This window comes from Mustelus asterias, chromosome 11, assembly GCF_964213995.1.
Source record: "Mustelus asterias chromosome 11, sMusAst1.hap1.1, whole genome shotgun sequence".
NCBI classification, from domain to species: domain Eukaryota; kingdom Metazoa; phylum Chordata; class Chondrichthyes; order Carcharhiniformes; family Triakidae; genus Mustelus; species Mustelus asterias.
The window spans coordinates 19,667,438-19,681,093 of record NC_135811.1 but is presented as its reverse complement, the minus strand read 5'-3'; the positions used below and the strand labels follow the sequence as shown (position 1 = coordinate 19,681,093).

The window sequence follows — 13,656 nt, the reverse complement described above, 5'->3', positions numbered from 1 at the left end:
CAATCGAGCCATCTGAACCTTGTTTCCTCATCCCTACATAAGCTTCCCTCTTCCTTTTCACAAGACATTCCACCTCTTTCGTGAACCATGGTTCCCTCACTCGGCCATTTCCTCCCTGCCTGACAGGGACATACCTATCAAGGACATCCAGTATTTGTTCCTTGAAAAAGTTCCACTTTTCATTAGTTCCTTTCTCTGACAGTTTCTGTTCCCAACTTATGCCCCCTAATTCTTGCCTAATCGCATCATAATTACCTCTCCCCCAATTGTAAACCTTGCCCTGCCGTACGGCCCTATCCCTCTCCATTGCAATAACCCTTTAAGATTATATACTTCTATTTCATGAGTTGAGCTGCTATGTGGTACTTTATCAAATGTAATGGTAGTCGCGGAATGCATATAAAATTCAATTGGCAGGGAAGAACTTTGAGATATTTTTACCTTGACATTTGAACTGGGGAGCAATTTGTGTGGATCAGCCTCTTCTGTTTATGCAATAAAATGGAATTAGCCCATTTGGAAGCCAGGCCCTGAAACAGAAGCAAGCTGCTTTGCTTGCATGTGGATACCATCAGTGGCCACAATAAGCCTCCGATCAGAGATTCAACAGATCAAAATTGACTTTAATATATATAAAATATGTATAGATATACCTGAAACCACTGCAGACAAAACCTTCCTTAGCATAGGCACTAACCAGATTATTTTCAATATTTTAAACCGGTTAATTTCTATATTAAAGTAACGATCCAGTTTTACAGTCAATGGCGAAGGAGTGGCATTTGCAGTTTGTTTCTGATTAAATTTTATATTTCAATGCACGAGCCATAACTTTTCCTGGCATGTTTAGTGGGTAACTAGCATCTATGTACTGCAACTACATGCCCTTTGTGTATGTTCACATTGAGTGCCTCAGTGAGATACTGGTATAGAATAGAATCGCTACAATGCAGAAGGAGGCCATTCGGCCCATCGAGCCTGCACCGACAACAATCCCACCCAGCCCCTATCCCCGTAACCCCATGCATTTACCCTGCTAATCCCCTTAACCTACACATCTTGGGACATTAAGAATCATAGAATCATTGAAACCCTACAGTACAGAAAGAGGCCATTTGGCCCATCGAGTCTGCACCGACCACCATCCCACCCAGGCCCTACCCCCATACCCCTACATATTTACCCACTAATCCCTCTAACCTACACATCTCAGGACACTAAGGGCAATTTTTTTTTTAGCATGGCCAATCAACCTAACTTGCACATCTTTGGACTGTGGGAGGAAACTGGAACACCCGGAGGAAACCCACGCAGACACAGGGAGAATGTGCAAACTCCACACAGCCACCTGAGGCCAGAATTGAACCCGGGTCCCTGGCACTGTGAAGCAGCAGTGCTAGCCACTGTGCCACAACATTTCTGGGGAACAGAGTAATTCAAACTGTAACTTCCTAATTTCCACCTTAAACTGCACATGTACAGCAACGTTTTGCTGTCTGATTTACACATTATTACTGGTACTGCAAAATCCAGGCCAATATCAAAGAGACATGCATACCAATAGCAATAATAGTAATTTCAAGGCTATTAGCCAATTTGTAAATTTGGCAGATTGCACCAATTATAATTCATTCACATCTTTTCATAAATGTTAATACTGAAATGCTTTATTGGTGTAAATGGATGATATTTGGGAAGGGAAAGTGGTAACACTTATTTTTAAAAACACATTTCTATCTTCATTAAGAACTCAGTTTTGTATTTATTAAACTTGGCAGGTAGAGCATCTACTATTAAGGTTAATAATTACAACTTATCTGTGTAAACTACTTGGGTTATTTCTAAACTTGATTGCAGAACATAAATTGTTGCCATCAGGGATAATGTCACCATGCATTATGCTAATTGGACTTAATTTAGTTATGAACTTACAAATTAAAATTTTCTGTACAACATCAACCTCAATTCCTATCTTCGTTAACACTAGTTGAGCACCAAAGAAGAGGTTAGAACAAAAAAAAACTCATTATCTTCATTACTCCCAGTTAGACTAAAATTTACATTCTGGTGAGCAGCCAACAGAAGGTCAATGGAGGATGACATTTTGATTGGCAGCATGTACTCTTGCTGACATTCTGCAAGCAGAGCATGTCCTCGTCAGCATTCAAAATAAGCAGGAATGAATTTCTCCCGCATGACTGAAGTAATTTATTTCCTCTTTAGAGCATGGATTGTCAGGATTCCAGGAAAAACCTGATGTCCACACTTTGTAAAGAAAGCAAAAATGATTCAATTGTGCTGGAACAATCCAAGACCGTTTATTGCAAATACTGCCAAATTAATGTACACCACCTGCAATCTCTGTCATCAGAGTACATTCTGTTCATCAAAATATTACTCTTGGCTGTCCTTTGGTTGAAGAAAACTCACGGCGAAACAATTCTTTTTGGCAAGATGGGAATACCAACACGCACAAGGGACATCATTTGATGCAACCTGCAACTTTGAGCACTGTGGTACAAACGCTAGGCTTGACTCCGCCACAGTAATTATGAAGCTACATTTGTAAATATCAGCATCATATTGCATTTGTGACATTTTACAGCAAGAATGACGTTATGGTGCTACTGCTACATCACCTGCAGTGCTGGATCTCACACATCTCTGTAAAGGGCAATTGTATTAACAGGCAGTTATTTCTCTCGCATTTCATTAATATCCCTGTCCACTACTATACAACTCATCACAAAATCCTGTACTGGAGCCGAGGAAGGAAAATCCAGTTAGTGGGTGATAAAATTCATTTGAGTTGTGAACCACGATGTTGATGCAATCTAAGTAACACAATACTAATTGCTTCATGATTAGCACAGGGGCTACATAATAAGAGTATCCACAACAAAAAAGCCCAGAAGGATGTCATTCTAGCTATTTGCAAGCAATCTAAAACAAGTGACACTGCTGTATTCTCCCCATGGCCCTGTACATTTCACTGCTTCATATGTAATTAAAATTTCACTAAACTCCTGGATTACATCAAATATAGTTTCCCAGTTCAAAATGATCCCCATGAAAATAATATTCAGCATCTCTAATATATTTTGATGTAACATTTAATTGGAGTCATTTATAAAGCCAAACAGCACACTTTCTATTTCAAGGAATTCTTCAAATGTACTAGATGTGACAATTGTTCTTCATTTTTCATTTGAGCCAAGATATTATTACAATCACCCCTCCTAAGAGGACAAATATACTCGACATGTAAAATTCCCCTCGCATCCATAACCACCCCATTCATTTGAGATTCCATCTCGCAATTGTATCAACAAAGCAGGCTGAATAGATGGGCAGATTGTCTCATTATGAATGTTTAGGTGGGGTCCAAGACCCACTAATGAACTCAGCCCTATGGGGAATGTTTGCACAGCTGTGAAGGGGGCAGTTAGTTTTGTTTGATTGACAGTTTTATGAATTTGCAAGTGTAATTTCTTTATGTTTTACTTTCAATGCTTCTTTGTTTATTTGAACAGGATTAGGACTTGCAAACATACAAATTAGGTGCTGAAGTAGAATTTATCTAGCTCTGGCTTAGAAATTTCTGTTCAAAGACTGCTTCCACTGCCTCTCGGGGATGGGAATTCTAAAGACTCACGACCTTCTGAGAGAAAATATTTTTCCTTATCTCTGTCTTAAATGGATGCCCTTATTTTCAAACTGTGATCCCTGCGATTCTCCCACAAGAGGAAACATCCTTTCCACATCCACCCTGTCATAAACCCTCAGGATCTAATACATTTCAAACAAATTGCCTCTTATTCTTCTAAATTCCAGTGGATCCAAGACTAGCTTATACAACGTTTCCTCATAAGATAACCCAGCCATTTCAGGTATTAGTTAAGTAAACCACCTCTCAACTACTTCCAACAAATTTACATCCTTCCTTAAACAAAGGAAGGAGACCAACACAAACATGTGCATGTGCATGTGAATTAAGAACAGGAGTAGGCCACTCAGCTCCTCAAAACTGATCTGATTGTAACATCAATTTCACATTCTCACCTACCCCGTTAACCTTTTACCCCTTGCTTATCTACCTCTGCTTTAAAAATATTCAAAGTCTTTGCTTCCACTGCCTTTTCAGGAAGTGAGATTTGAAGACTCATGGCCCTCAGAAAAAAGAATCTCCTCATCTCTGTCTTAAATGGGTAACCTCTAGTTCTAGATTTTCCCATAAGGAGAAACATCCTTTCCACTCCATCCTGTCAAGATCTTGTATGTTTCAATCAAGTTACATACAAGCCTAGCCTGTCCAACCTTTCCTCATAAGACAAGCTGCCCAATCCAGGTATTAGTCTAGTAAACCTTATCTGAAATGCCTCCAATGCATTTACAACCTTCCTCAAATAAGAAAACCAATACCATACACAGTATTCCAGGTGTGGTCTCACCAATACTCTGTGTAACTAAAGCATAACCTCCCTACTTTTGTATTCAATTCCCTTGCAATAAGCGATAACATTCTATCAGCTTTCCTAATTACTTTCTGTACATGTTTACTAACCTTTTGCAATTTATGCACTCAGTCACCCAGATCCCTCACAATCTCAGCAATTTATCACCATTTAAATAATATGCTTCTTTCTTATTCTTCCTGCCAAAATTAAGAATTTCACATTTTCGTACATTATACTCCACTTGCCAGGTTTCGCCTCGTTCATTGAACGTATCTATATCCCTTTGTAGCTTCCTTATGTCCGCTTCACAATTAACTTTCCTACCTATCTTTGCGTCATCAGCAAATTTAGCAAGCAAAGTTTCAATCCCTCCACACAAGCCACTTGCATAAATTGTAAAATGTTGAGGCCCCAGCACTGATCCCAGTGGCACACCAGTCGTTACACCTTGTTAAACAAAAAAATGGCCAATTTATGCCTCCTCTCTGTTTTCTATTTGCTAGCCAACCTCCAATCCATGCCAATATGTTACCCCTACACCATGAGCTTCTATTTGCTGCAATAACCTTTGATAATGCTTTCTGGAAGTCCAAACACAGTACGTCTGCCAGTCTCACTTTATCCACAGCACACGTTACTTCTTCAAAGGACTCCAGTAAATTGGTTAAACATGATTTCCCTTCACAAAACCATGTTGACTCTGCCTGATTACCCAGAACTTTTCCAATTGCCCTGCTACATTGTCATTAATAATAACTTTTAACCTTTTCGCTAAGACAGACGCTCGGCCTGTTGTTTCTTGTTTTCTGTCTCTCTTCCTTTTTGAACAAAGGAGTTACATTCACTATTTTCCAATCCAATAGAATCTTCCCCAAAATCTAAGGAATTTTGGAAACTCTTCAACTAACTCACTAGCCACTTATTTTAAGACCCTAGGATGAAAGTCTATCAGGACCCATAGAAATCATAGAAATCATAGAAACCCTACAGTGCAGAAGGAGGCCATTCAGTCCATCGAGTCTGCACCGACCACAATCCCACCCAGGCCCTACTCCCACATATTTACCCGCTAATCCCTCTAACCTATGCATCCCAGGACTCTAAGGGGCAATTTTTTTTTTTTTAACCTGGCCAATCAACCTAACCCGCACATCTTTGGACTGTGGGAGGAAACCGGAGCACCCGGAGGAAACCCACGTAGACACGAGGAGAATGTGCAAACTCCACACAGACAGTGACCCGAGCCGGGAATCGAACCCAGCACCCAGGAGCTGTGAAGCAGCAGTGCTAACCACTGTGCTACCGTGCCGCCCACAGGGAATTGTCAGTCTGCAGCTCCAACAATTTGTTTAGTCCCACTTCCCTGGTAATTGTAATTTGGTTGAGTTCCTCCCTCCCTTCCATTTCTTAATTTACAGCTATTTCTGAGATGTTAACTGAATTAAGACTTTCTCTTTCAAATGGATATATAAATGGCTGTGTTTCGTGAATGCAAATTTATGAGTTTATAAGAGGGGCAATTCTTTTCAAGGGGCTTAGTATGGCTACTATTTATTTTCTGAGAATTTTAAATACTTTTGAGTGTTATAATATGGCTCCAGAGTTTGATACATAGTGGATACTGGGTGAGTGGGCATGGATAATGCACGGCAAGCCTTGGAGATATGAGGGGGGTATGGAGTGGACATAGGAGATATGAGGGATATGGAAGGGGCATATGGTATGGAAGATGTATGAGGGAATGGAGGGAGCATGGAAGATATGATGCAGAATGGAGGAGGCATGGGAGATATGAGGGAGCATGGGAGATATGAGTGGATATGGAGGGAGAATAGGAGGGCATGTAGTGGGTGGGAGAGTGAATGGGAGGTTTAAGGGTTGAGAGCTTAACAACCATGGATAGAACAGGGCTGGTCCCAGTAAGCAGAGATAGGCGGCCTCAGCATATGCTGGTCTCCGTTCCCACTTGGGGCATGCAATGGAAAGGAGGTGGTCCTGTCTCCAGTTCACACCTGATTGTTGGAGACCAAAATTCCAGGTGAATGGGCAGGTTTTCCAAAGTCGGGAACACGACTTGGGCTTCCTCAACCAAAGGAAATTCAGCCGTTAGTCCAAAGATGCTCCAAACAATTTCAACATCTATTTCCATTGTGGAAAGGTTAAAGAACTGTTAACATAATTTATCAGGATAAAATCTCCGAGCCAGTGGTTCAGCAGCTTACCTCGCGAACAGATAGGCTGTCACTCAGCTTCTCTGCTTCTTCCATATCCCCTTTAGCAATAGCCTTGTCAAGGTTTTTTTCGAGATGTGTCTGAAAAAGCAGTTAAATAAGTGAATTGCAAATGACAGCATGTAAAACTTCAGGCACCTGAGGCTACACTTCGTAATGATTTTTTTAAAAAAAATCATATACACAAGAAAAGATTATGAACAACCAGTGACTTGTAAATAAAGTAACATCAGTTGTCAACTCTCTTGCAGCTATAACAATATTAGTAATTTCTCATTCGTTACTGACTCCATCCTTCTCGCCAGCAACAATCTAAGGTTAAGCAAGTCTGTTTGCAAGACTAGTACCATGTTTGATCCCAAGCTCATCTTCCAACCTCATATTCATGCTATCACTATGACCGCCAATTACATTGCCCCAATCTGAGCTCATCTGCTGCTGAAATCCTTATTGATGCCTTCTTTACCTCTAGACTTGACTATTCTAATGCACTCTTGGCTAGTCTTCCACCACTGTAAACTTGTGTTCATCAAAAATTCTACTGTTCATATCTTCACTCACAGCAGTCCCATTGACTTATCGCCCTTTTACTCGCTGATCCACATTGGCCCTGGTCAAGAAACATCTTGATTTCAAAATCTCATTCTTGTTTCCATGGCCTTGCCTCTCCCTAACTGTATAATATCCTCCGGCCTTTCAATCTTCTGAGATATGTGCTCCTCTAATTCTGGCCTCCGAGGCATCCCTGATTTTAATGGCTCAACCACTACTGGCCATGTCTTCATCTACTTAGGCCCGAGGCACTGGAGTAGCCTACTTACACTTCTTTGCCTCCCTACAAAGAACAGTACAGCACAGGAACAGGCCCTTCGGCCCACCAAGTCTTTGCCGACACAGATGCCTCTCTTATCTAATTTGTTCTTGCCTCTACGTGGTCCACATTCTCTGCCTTTTCATGTATCTATCCAGATGTCTCTTGAACGTTGTTACAGAATCTGCTTCCACCACCTCCCCTGGCAGCGCATTCCAGGCATTCACCACTCTGTGTGGAAAAACTTGCCCCTTACATCTCTATTACACTATCCCCCTCTCACTTTCAATCTGTGCCCCCGAGTAATTGACCCTTTGACCCAGGGAAAAAGACTCTGACTATCCAAGTTTGTCATAATTCTGTGAACCTCTATCAGGTCTCCCCTCATCCTCTGATGCTCCAATGAAAACAATCCAAGTTTGTTCAACCTTTCTTCATAGTCCATATCCTCCAAACCAGGCAACACACTGGTCAATCTATTCTGCACCCTTTCCAATGCATCAACATCCTTCCAGTTGCGCGGTGACCAGAATTGTACACAACACTCCAAATGCGGCCTAACCAAAGTCTTATGCAGCTGCAACATGATTTTCCAATTCCTATACTCAATGCCCCGACCGATGAAGGCCAGCATGCCATATGCCTTCTTGACTGCCTTGTCCACCTGAGTTTCCACCTTCTGGGAACTGTGGATCTGCAGACCTAGATCCCTCTGTATGCTAATATTTCTAATGGCTCTACCATTTACTGCATACCTTCCCTCCACGTCACCTGACATTTGTCCAGGTTAACTTCCACCCCCGGGACCTGATGAAGTACATCCCAAGACGTTGTGGGAGGCTAGGGAGGAAATTGCGGGTCCACTAGCCGAGATATTTGAATCATCGATAGACATGAGTGAGGTGCCTGAAGATTGGAGAGTGGCAAATGTTGTGCCTTTGTTTAAAAAGGGCTGCAGGGAAAAGCCTGGGAACTACAGGCCAGTGAACCTCACATCTGTGGTGGGTAAACTGTTGGAAGGTATTTTGAGAGACAGGATCTACAGGCATTTAGAGATGCAAGGACTGATTAGGGACAGTCAGCATGGCTTTGTGAGTGGAAAATCATGTCTCTCAAATTTAATTGAGTTTTTTGAAGGGGTAACAAAGAAGGTAGATGAGGGCAGTGCAGTTGATGTTGTCTACATGGACTTTAGCAAGGCCTTTGACAAGGTACCACATGGTAGGTTGTTGCATAAGGTTAAATCTCACGGGATCCAGGGTGAGGTATCTAAATGGATACAAAATTGGCTTCTTGACAGAAGCCATGGGTGGTTGCAGAGAGTTGTTTTTCAAACTGGACGCCTGTGACCAGCGGTGTGCCTCAGGGTTCAGTGTTGGGCCTACTGTTATTTGTCATTTATATTAATGATTTGGATGAGAATATAGGGGGCATGGTTAGTAAGTTTGCAGATGACACCAAGATTGGTGGCATAGTGGACAGTGAGGAAAGTTATCTCCAATTGCAACGGGATCTTGATCAATTGGGCCAGTGGGCTGACGAATGGCAGATGGAGTTTAATTTCGACAACTGCGAGGTGATGCATTTTGGTAGATTGAACCAGGGCAGGACTTACTCAGTTAATGCTAGGGCGTTGGGGAGAGTTATAAAACAAAGAGATCTAGGGGTACATGTTCATAGCTCCTTGAAAGTGGAGTCACTGGTGGACAGAGTGGTGAAGAAGGCATTCGGCATGCTTGGTTTCATCGGTCAGAACATTGAATACAGAAGTTGGGACGTCTTGTTGAAGTTGTACAAGAGGCCACACTTGGAGTACAGTGTGCAATTCTGGTCACCCTATTATAGAAAGGATATTATTAAACTAGAAAGAGTGCAGAAAAGATTCACTCGGATGCTACCAGGACTTGATGGATTGAGTTATAAGGAGAGGCTGAATAGACTGGGGCTTTTTTCTCTGGAGCGTAAGAGGCTGAGGGGTGACCTTATAGAGGTTTATAAAATAATGAGGGGCATAGACAAGGTAGATAGTTAATATCTTTTCCCAAAGGTAGGGGAGTCTAAAACTAGAGGGCATAGGTTTAAGGTGAGAGGGGAGAGATACAAAAGTGTCCAGAGGGGCAATTTTTTCACACAGAGGGTGGTGAGTGTCTGGAACAAGCTGCCAGAAGTAGTAGTAGAGGCGGGTACAATTTTATCTTTTAAAAAGCATTTAGATAGTTACATGGGTACGATGGGTATAGAGGGATATGGGCCAAATGCGGGCAATTGGGATTGGCTTAGGAGTTTTTTAAAAAAAGGGTGGCATGGACAAGTTGGGCCGAGGGGCCTGTTTCCATGCTGTAAACCTCTATGGCTCTATCTGCCATCTTTCGGCCCAGGCCTCCAGCCGATTTATATCCTGCTGTATCCTCTGAAAATCTTCCTCATTATCTGCTACTCCCCCAATTTTTGTACCATCTGCAAATCTACTATTCAGACCACCTACAGTTTCCTCCAAATCATTTATATATATCACAAACAAAAGAGGCCTCAGCATTGATCCTTGTGGATCACTGCTTGTCACAGACCTCCATTGCTACTCTCTGCTTTCTATGCTCAGGCCAGTTTTGTATCCATCTTACTGGCTCACCTCGGATCCATCTGACTCCATCTACTGTATCAGCCTGCCATGAGGAATCTTATCGAAGGCTTTATTAAAGTCCATGTATACAACATCCATTGCCCTGCCTTGGTCAATTTTTCTTGTCACTTCCTCAAAGGACTCAATCAAGTTTATGAGACACGACCTCCCCTTCACAAAACCATGTTGCCTATCGCTAATAAACCTATTCTCTTCCAGATGTGAGTACATCCTGTCCCTAAGAATCTTCTCCAATAATTTCTCTATCACTGATGTAAGGCTCACAGACCTATAATTTCCCAGATTGTCTCTTCTGCCCTTCTTAAACAGAGGAACAATGTTAGCTACCTTTTTCTTCATTTAAGACATTCCTTTAAACTTACATCTTTAGCCAAGTTTTTGATCATCTGATCTAATATCTCCTTGTTTGGCTGCATTACATTTTGTTTTATAATGCTCCTGTAAAGATCCTTGGGAAGTTTCAGTACATTAGAGGTGCTATATCAATATGAGGTGCTGTTGTTATTTGTACTGAAGTCCCAGGAAACTCCTTCCAAAATTACAGCACACTGCAGCGACTTCTTCAGCCCTGAGTTTCTATGTTCAAAGTGTAATATCCATCTCCCTCACTCGCGATAAGTTCCATTTTAATAAATGTCTGACCAGAAAAATAAGTCAGAAAATTAATTTCTGCGAACAAAATTGGTCAGGCAAATAGAAGAATAATTCTGTATTGTTTTCACAGATTTCCCTTGTCTGGGTATTTCTTACCAGTAAGAAGTTTAACAACACCAGGTTAAAGTCCAATAGGTTTATTTGGTAGCAAAAGCCACACAAGCTTTCGGAGCTCCAAGCCCCTTCTTCAGGTGAGTGGGAATTCTGTTCACAAACAGGGCATATAAAGACACAGACTCAATTTACATGAATAATGGTTGGAATGCAAATACTTACAGCTAATCAAGTTTTTAAGATACAAACAACGTGAGTGGAGAGAGCATCAAGACAGGCTAAAAAGATGTGTATTGTCTCCACACAAGACAGCCAGTGAAACTCTGCAGGTCCAGGCAAGCTGTGGGGGTTACAAATAGTGTGACATGAACCCAATATCCCGGTTGAGGCCGTCCTCGTGTGTGCAGAACTTGGCTATCAGTTTCTGCTCAGCGACTCTGCGCCGTCGTGTGTCGTGAAGGCCGCCTTGGAGAACGCTAACCCGAATATCAGAGGCCGAATGCCCGTGACCGCTGAAGTGCTCCCCAACAGGAAGAGAACAGTCTTGCCTGGTGATTGTCGAGCGGTGTTCATTCATCCGTTGTCGCAGCGTCTGCATAGTTTCCCCAATGTACCATGCCTTGGGACATCCTTTCCTGCAGCGTATCAGGTAGACAACGTTGGCCGAGTTGCAAGAGTATGTACCGTGTACCTGGTGGATGGTGTTCTCATGTGAGATGATGGCATCTGTGTCGATGATCCGGCACGTCTTGCAGAGGTTGCTGTGGCAGGGTTGTGTGGTGTCGTGGTCACTGTTCTCCTGAAGGCTGGGTAGTTTGCTGCGGACAATGGTCTGTTTGAGGTTGTGCGGTTGTTTGAAGGCAAGAAGTGGGGGTGTGGGGATGGCCTTGGCGAGATGTTCGTCTTCATCAATGACATGTTGAAGGCTCCGGAGGAGATGCCGTAGCTTCTCCGCTCCGGGGAAGTACTGGACGACGAAGGGTACGCTGTCCACTGTGTCCCGTGTTTGGCTTCTGAGGATCAGTGCGGTTTTTTGCTGTGGCGCGTTGGAACTGTTGATCAATGAGTCTTATGAGGGCATCTTTCAGCGTCTGGAGGTGTCTGTTGCGATCCTCCTCATCCGAGCAGATCCTGTGTATACGGAGGGCTTGTCCGTAGGGCAAGACGCTGCGACAACGGATGAATGAGTACCGCTCGACAATCACCAGACAAGACTGTTCTCTTCCTGTTGGGGAGCACTTCAGCAGTCACGGGCATTCGGCCTCTGATATTCGGGTAAGCGTTCTCCAAGGCGGCCTTCACGACACACGACGGCGCAGAGTCGCTGAGCAGAAACTGATAGCCAAGTTCCGCACACATGAGGACGGCCTAAACCGCGATATTGGGTTCATGTCACACTATTTGTAACCCCCACAGCTTGCCTGGACCTGCAGAGTTTCACTGGCTGTCTTGTGTGGAGACAATACACATCTTTTTAGCCTGTCTTGATGCTCTCTCCACTCACGTTGTTTGTATCTTAAAGACTTAATTAGCTGTAAGTATTTGCATTCCAACCATTATTCATGTAAATTGAGTCTGTGTCTTTATATGCCCTGTTTGTGAACAGAATTCCCACTCACCTGAAGAAGGGGCTTGGAGCTCCGAAAGCTTGTGTGGCTTTTGCTACCAAATAAACCTATTGGACTTTAACCTGGTGTTGTTAAACTTCTTACTGTGTTTACCCCAGTCCAACGCCGGCATCTCCACATTATTTCTTACCAGCCAAACACCAAATGGATCTGTTTCACTGAGCAATACCTACAAAGATGTTGCTCTATATAAGCCATATTTAACCGTAGCAAGACAAGCCAATGATCCTGTGCTTCAGGTTCGAGAGTGTTGCATTGGACTGATCTGCTGTTTATCATTTCATATCCAGGATCTGAACACTTGGGAGTTGATAATTTGATGTACGATACTCAAGCAATCTTATGATTTAGTTATTCCATTCCTGACCCAATTTTTTTCATGCACAGGATTATTACCTCAAGACATTAGAAAGAGATTTAAATCATCACATGATAGCTGACATAAAATAATGTTTAACTGATAGTGTGATGGATGAATTTCTGCAATCTGCTCTTTACCGAACCAGTTTTAACCTGTTCCGCATCAATTATATCTTCAGCACTTGTCTATCAATTCAGTCCCTGCAGCTGATCTATTTTTTTTACAATACCATTAAGGTGACACGAAGCACCCCGATTAACACTGTCAATCTGTATTCAGGTCTTAAAATGTCTAAATATTTAACTCTGGTATGCAGCTGTATGTTATGAAACTATTCTGCATGGGAAAGACTGCAAGTGGCTACAAGACAAAGCAATGGTGAAACGCGAATGAGCAGCAATATGCTAATATGAAGAGAAAACTACCTATAGCCATGTTTTCCTAACCCACATTCGACTAGAATAAGCTTTCTGTATATGTGTCTGTTTAGGTGTAGGCATTAGTAAATGAATGGCAAGAACATGGGGCTTAAGACAAATGATTTTCAAAACCTTATTGTAGCATATTATGTAATGTGCATCAACCTTTATGGCAGCAGTACTGCAAAAAATGTAACTCCCTGCCCCCAGTTCATTACTTTTCAAAAGCATTTGGAAGAGAACAGCCTATAAATCAGCTTAAGCTCATTAGTCGTTCAACTCATTTTATGCTATAAAACTGAATTGACTTTTATTTTACTATTGAGGTTAAGATTCAAATTGGGTGGACAATAAATAAATGTTTAAAAGGTACAAATCTTGTCTAGAACATACAAGTCAT

General features: G+C 42.2%; 1 protein-coding gene across 1 annotated transcript in view; it reads right to left on the bottom strand.

Annotated features, from left to right (window-relative positions):
• fam204a (family with sequence similarity 204 member A) overlaps positions 1-13,656 on the bottom strand; it is a 96,920-nt gene that overhangs the window by 52,281 nt on the left and 30,983 nt on the right. Inside the window, exon 7 of the mRNA XM_078223243.1 lies at positions 6,680-6,769. Within this exon, the coding sequence (XP_078079369.1) occupies positions 6,680-6,769 (90 nt within the window). The remainder of the gene's footprint in view (positions 1-6,679; positions 6,770-13,656) is intronic.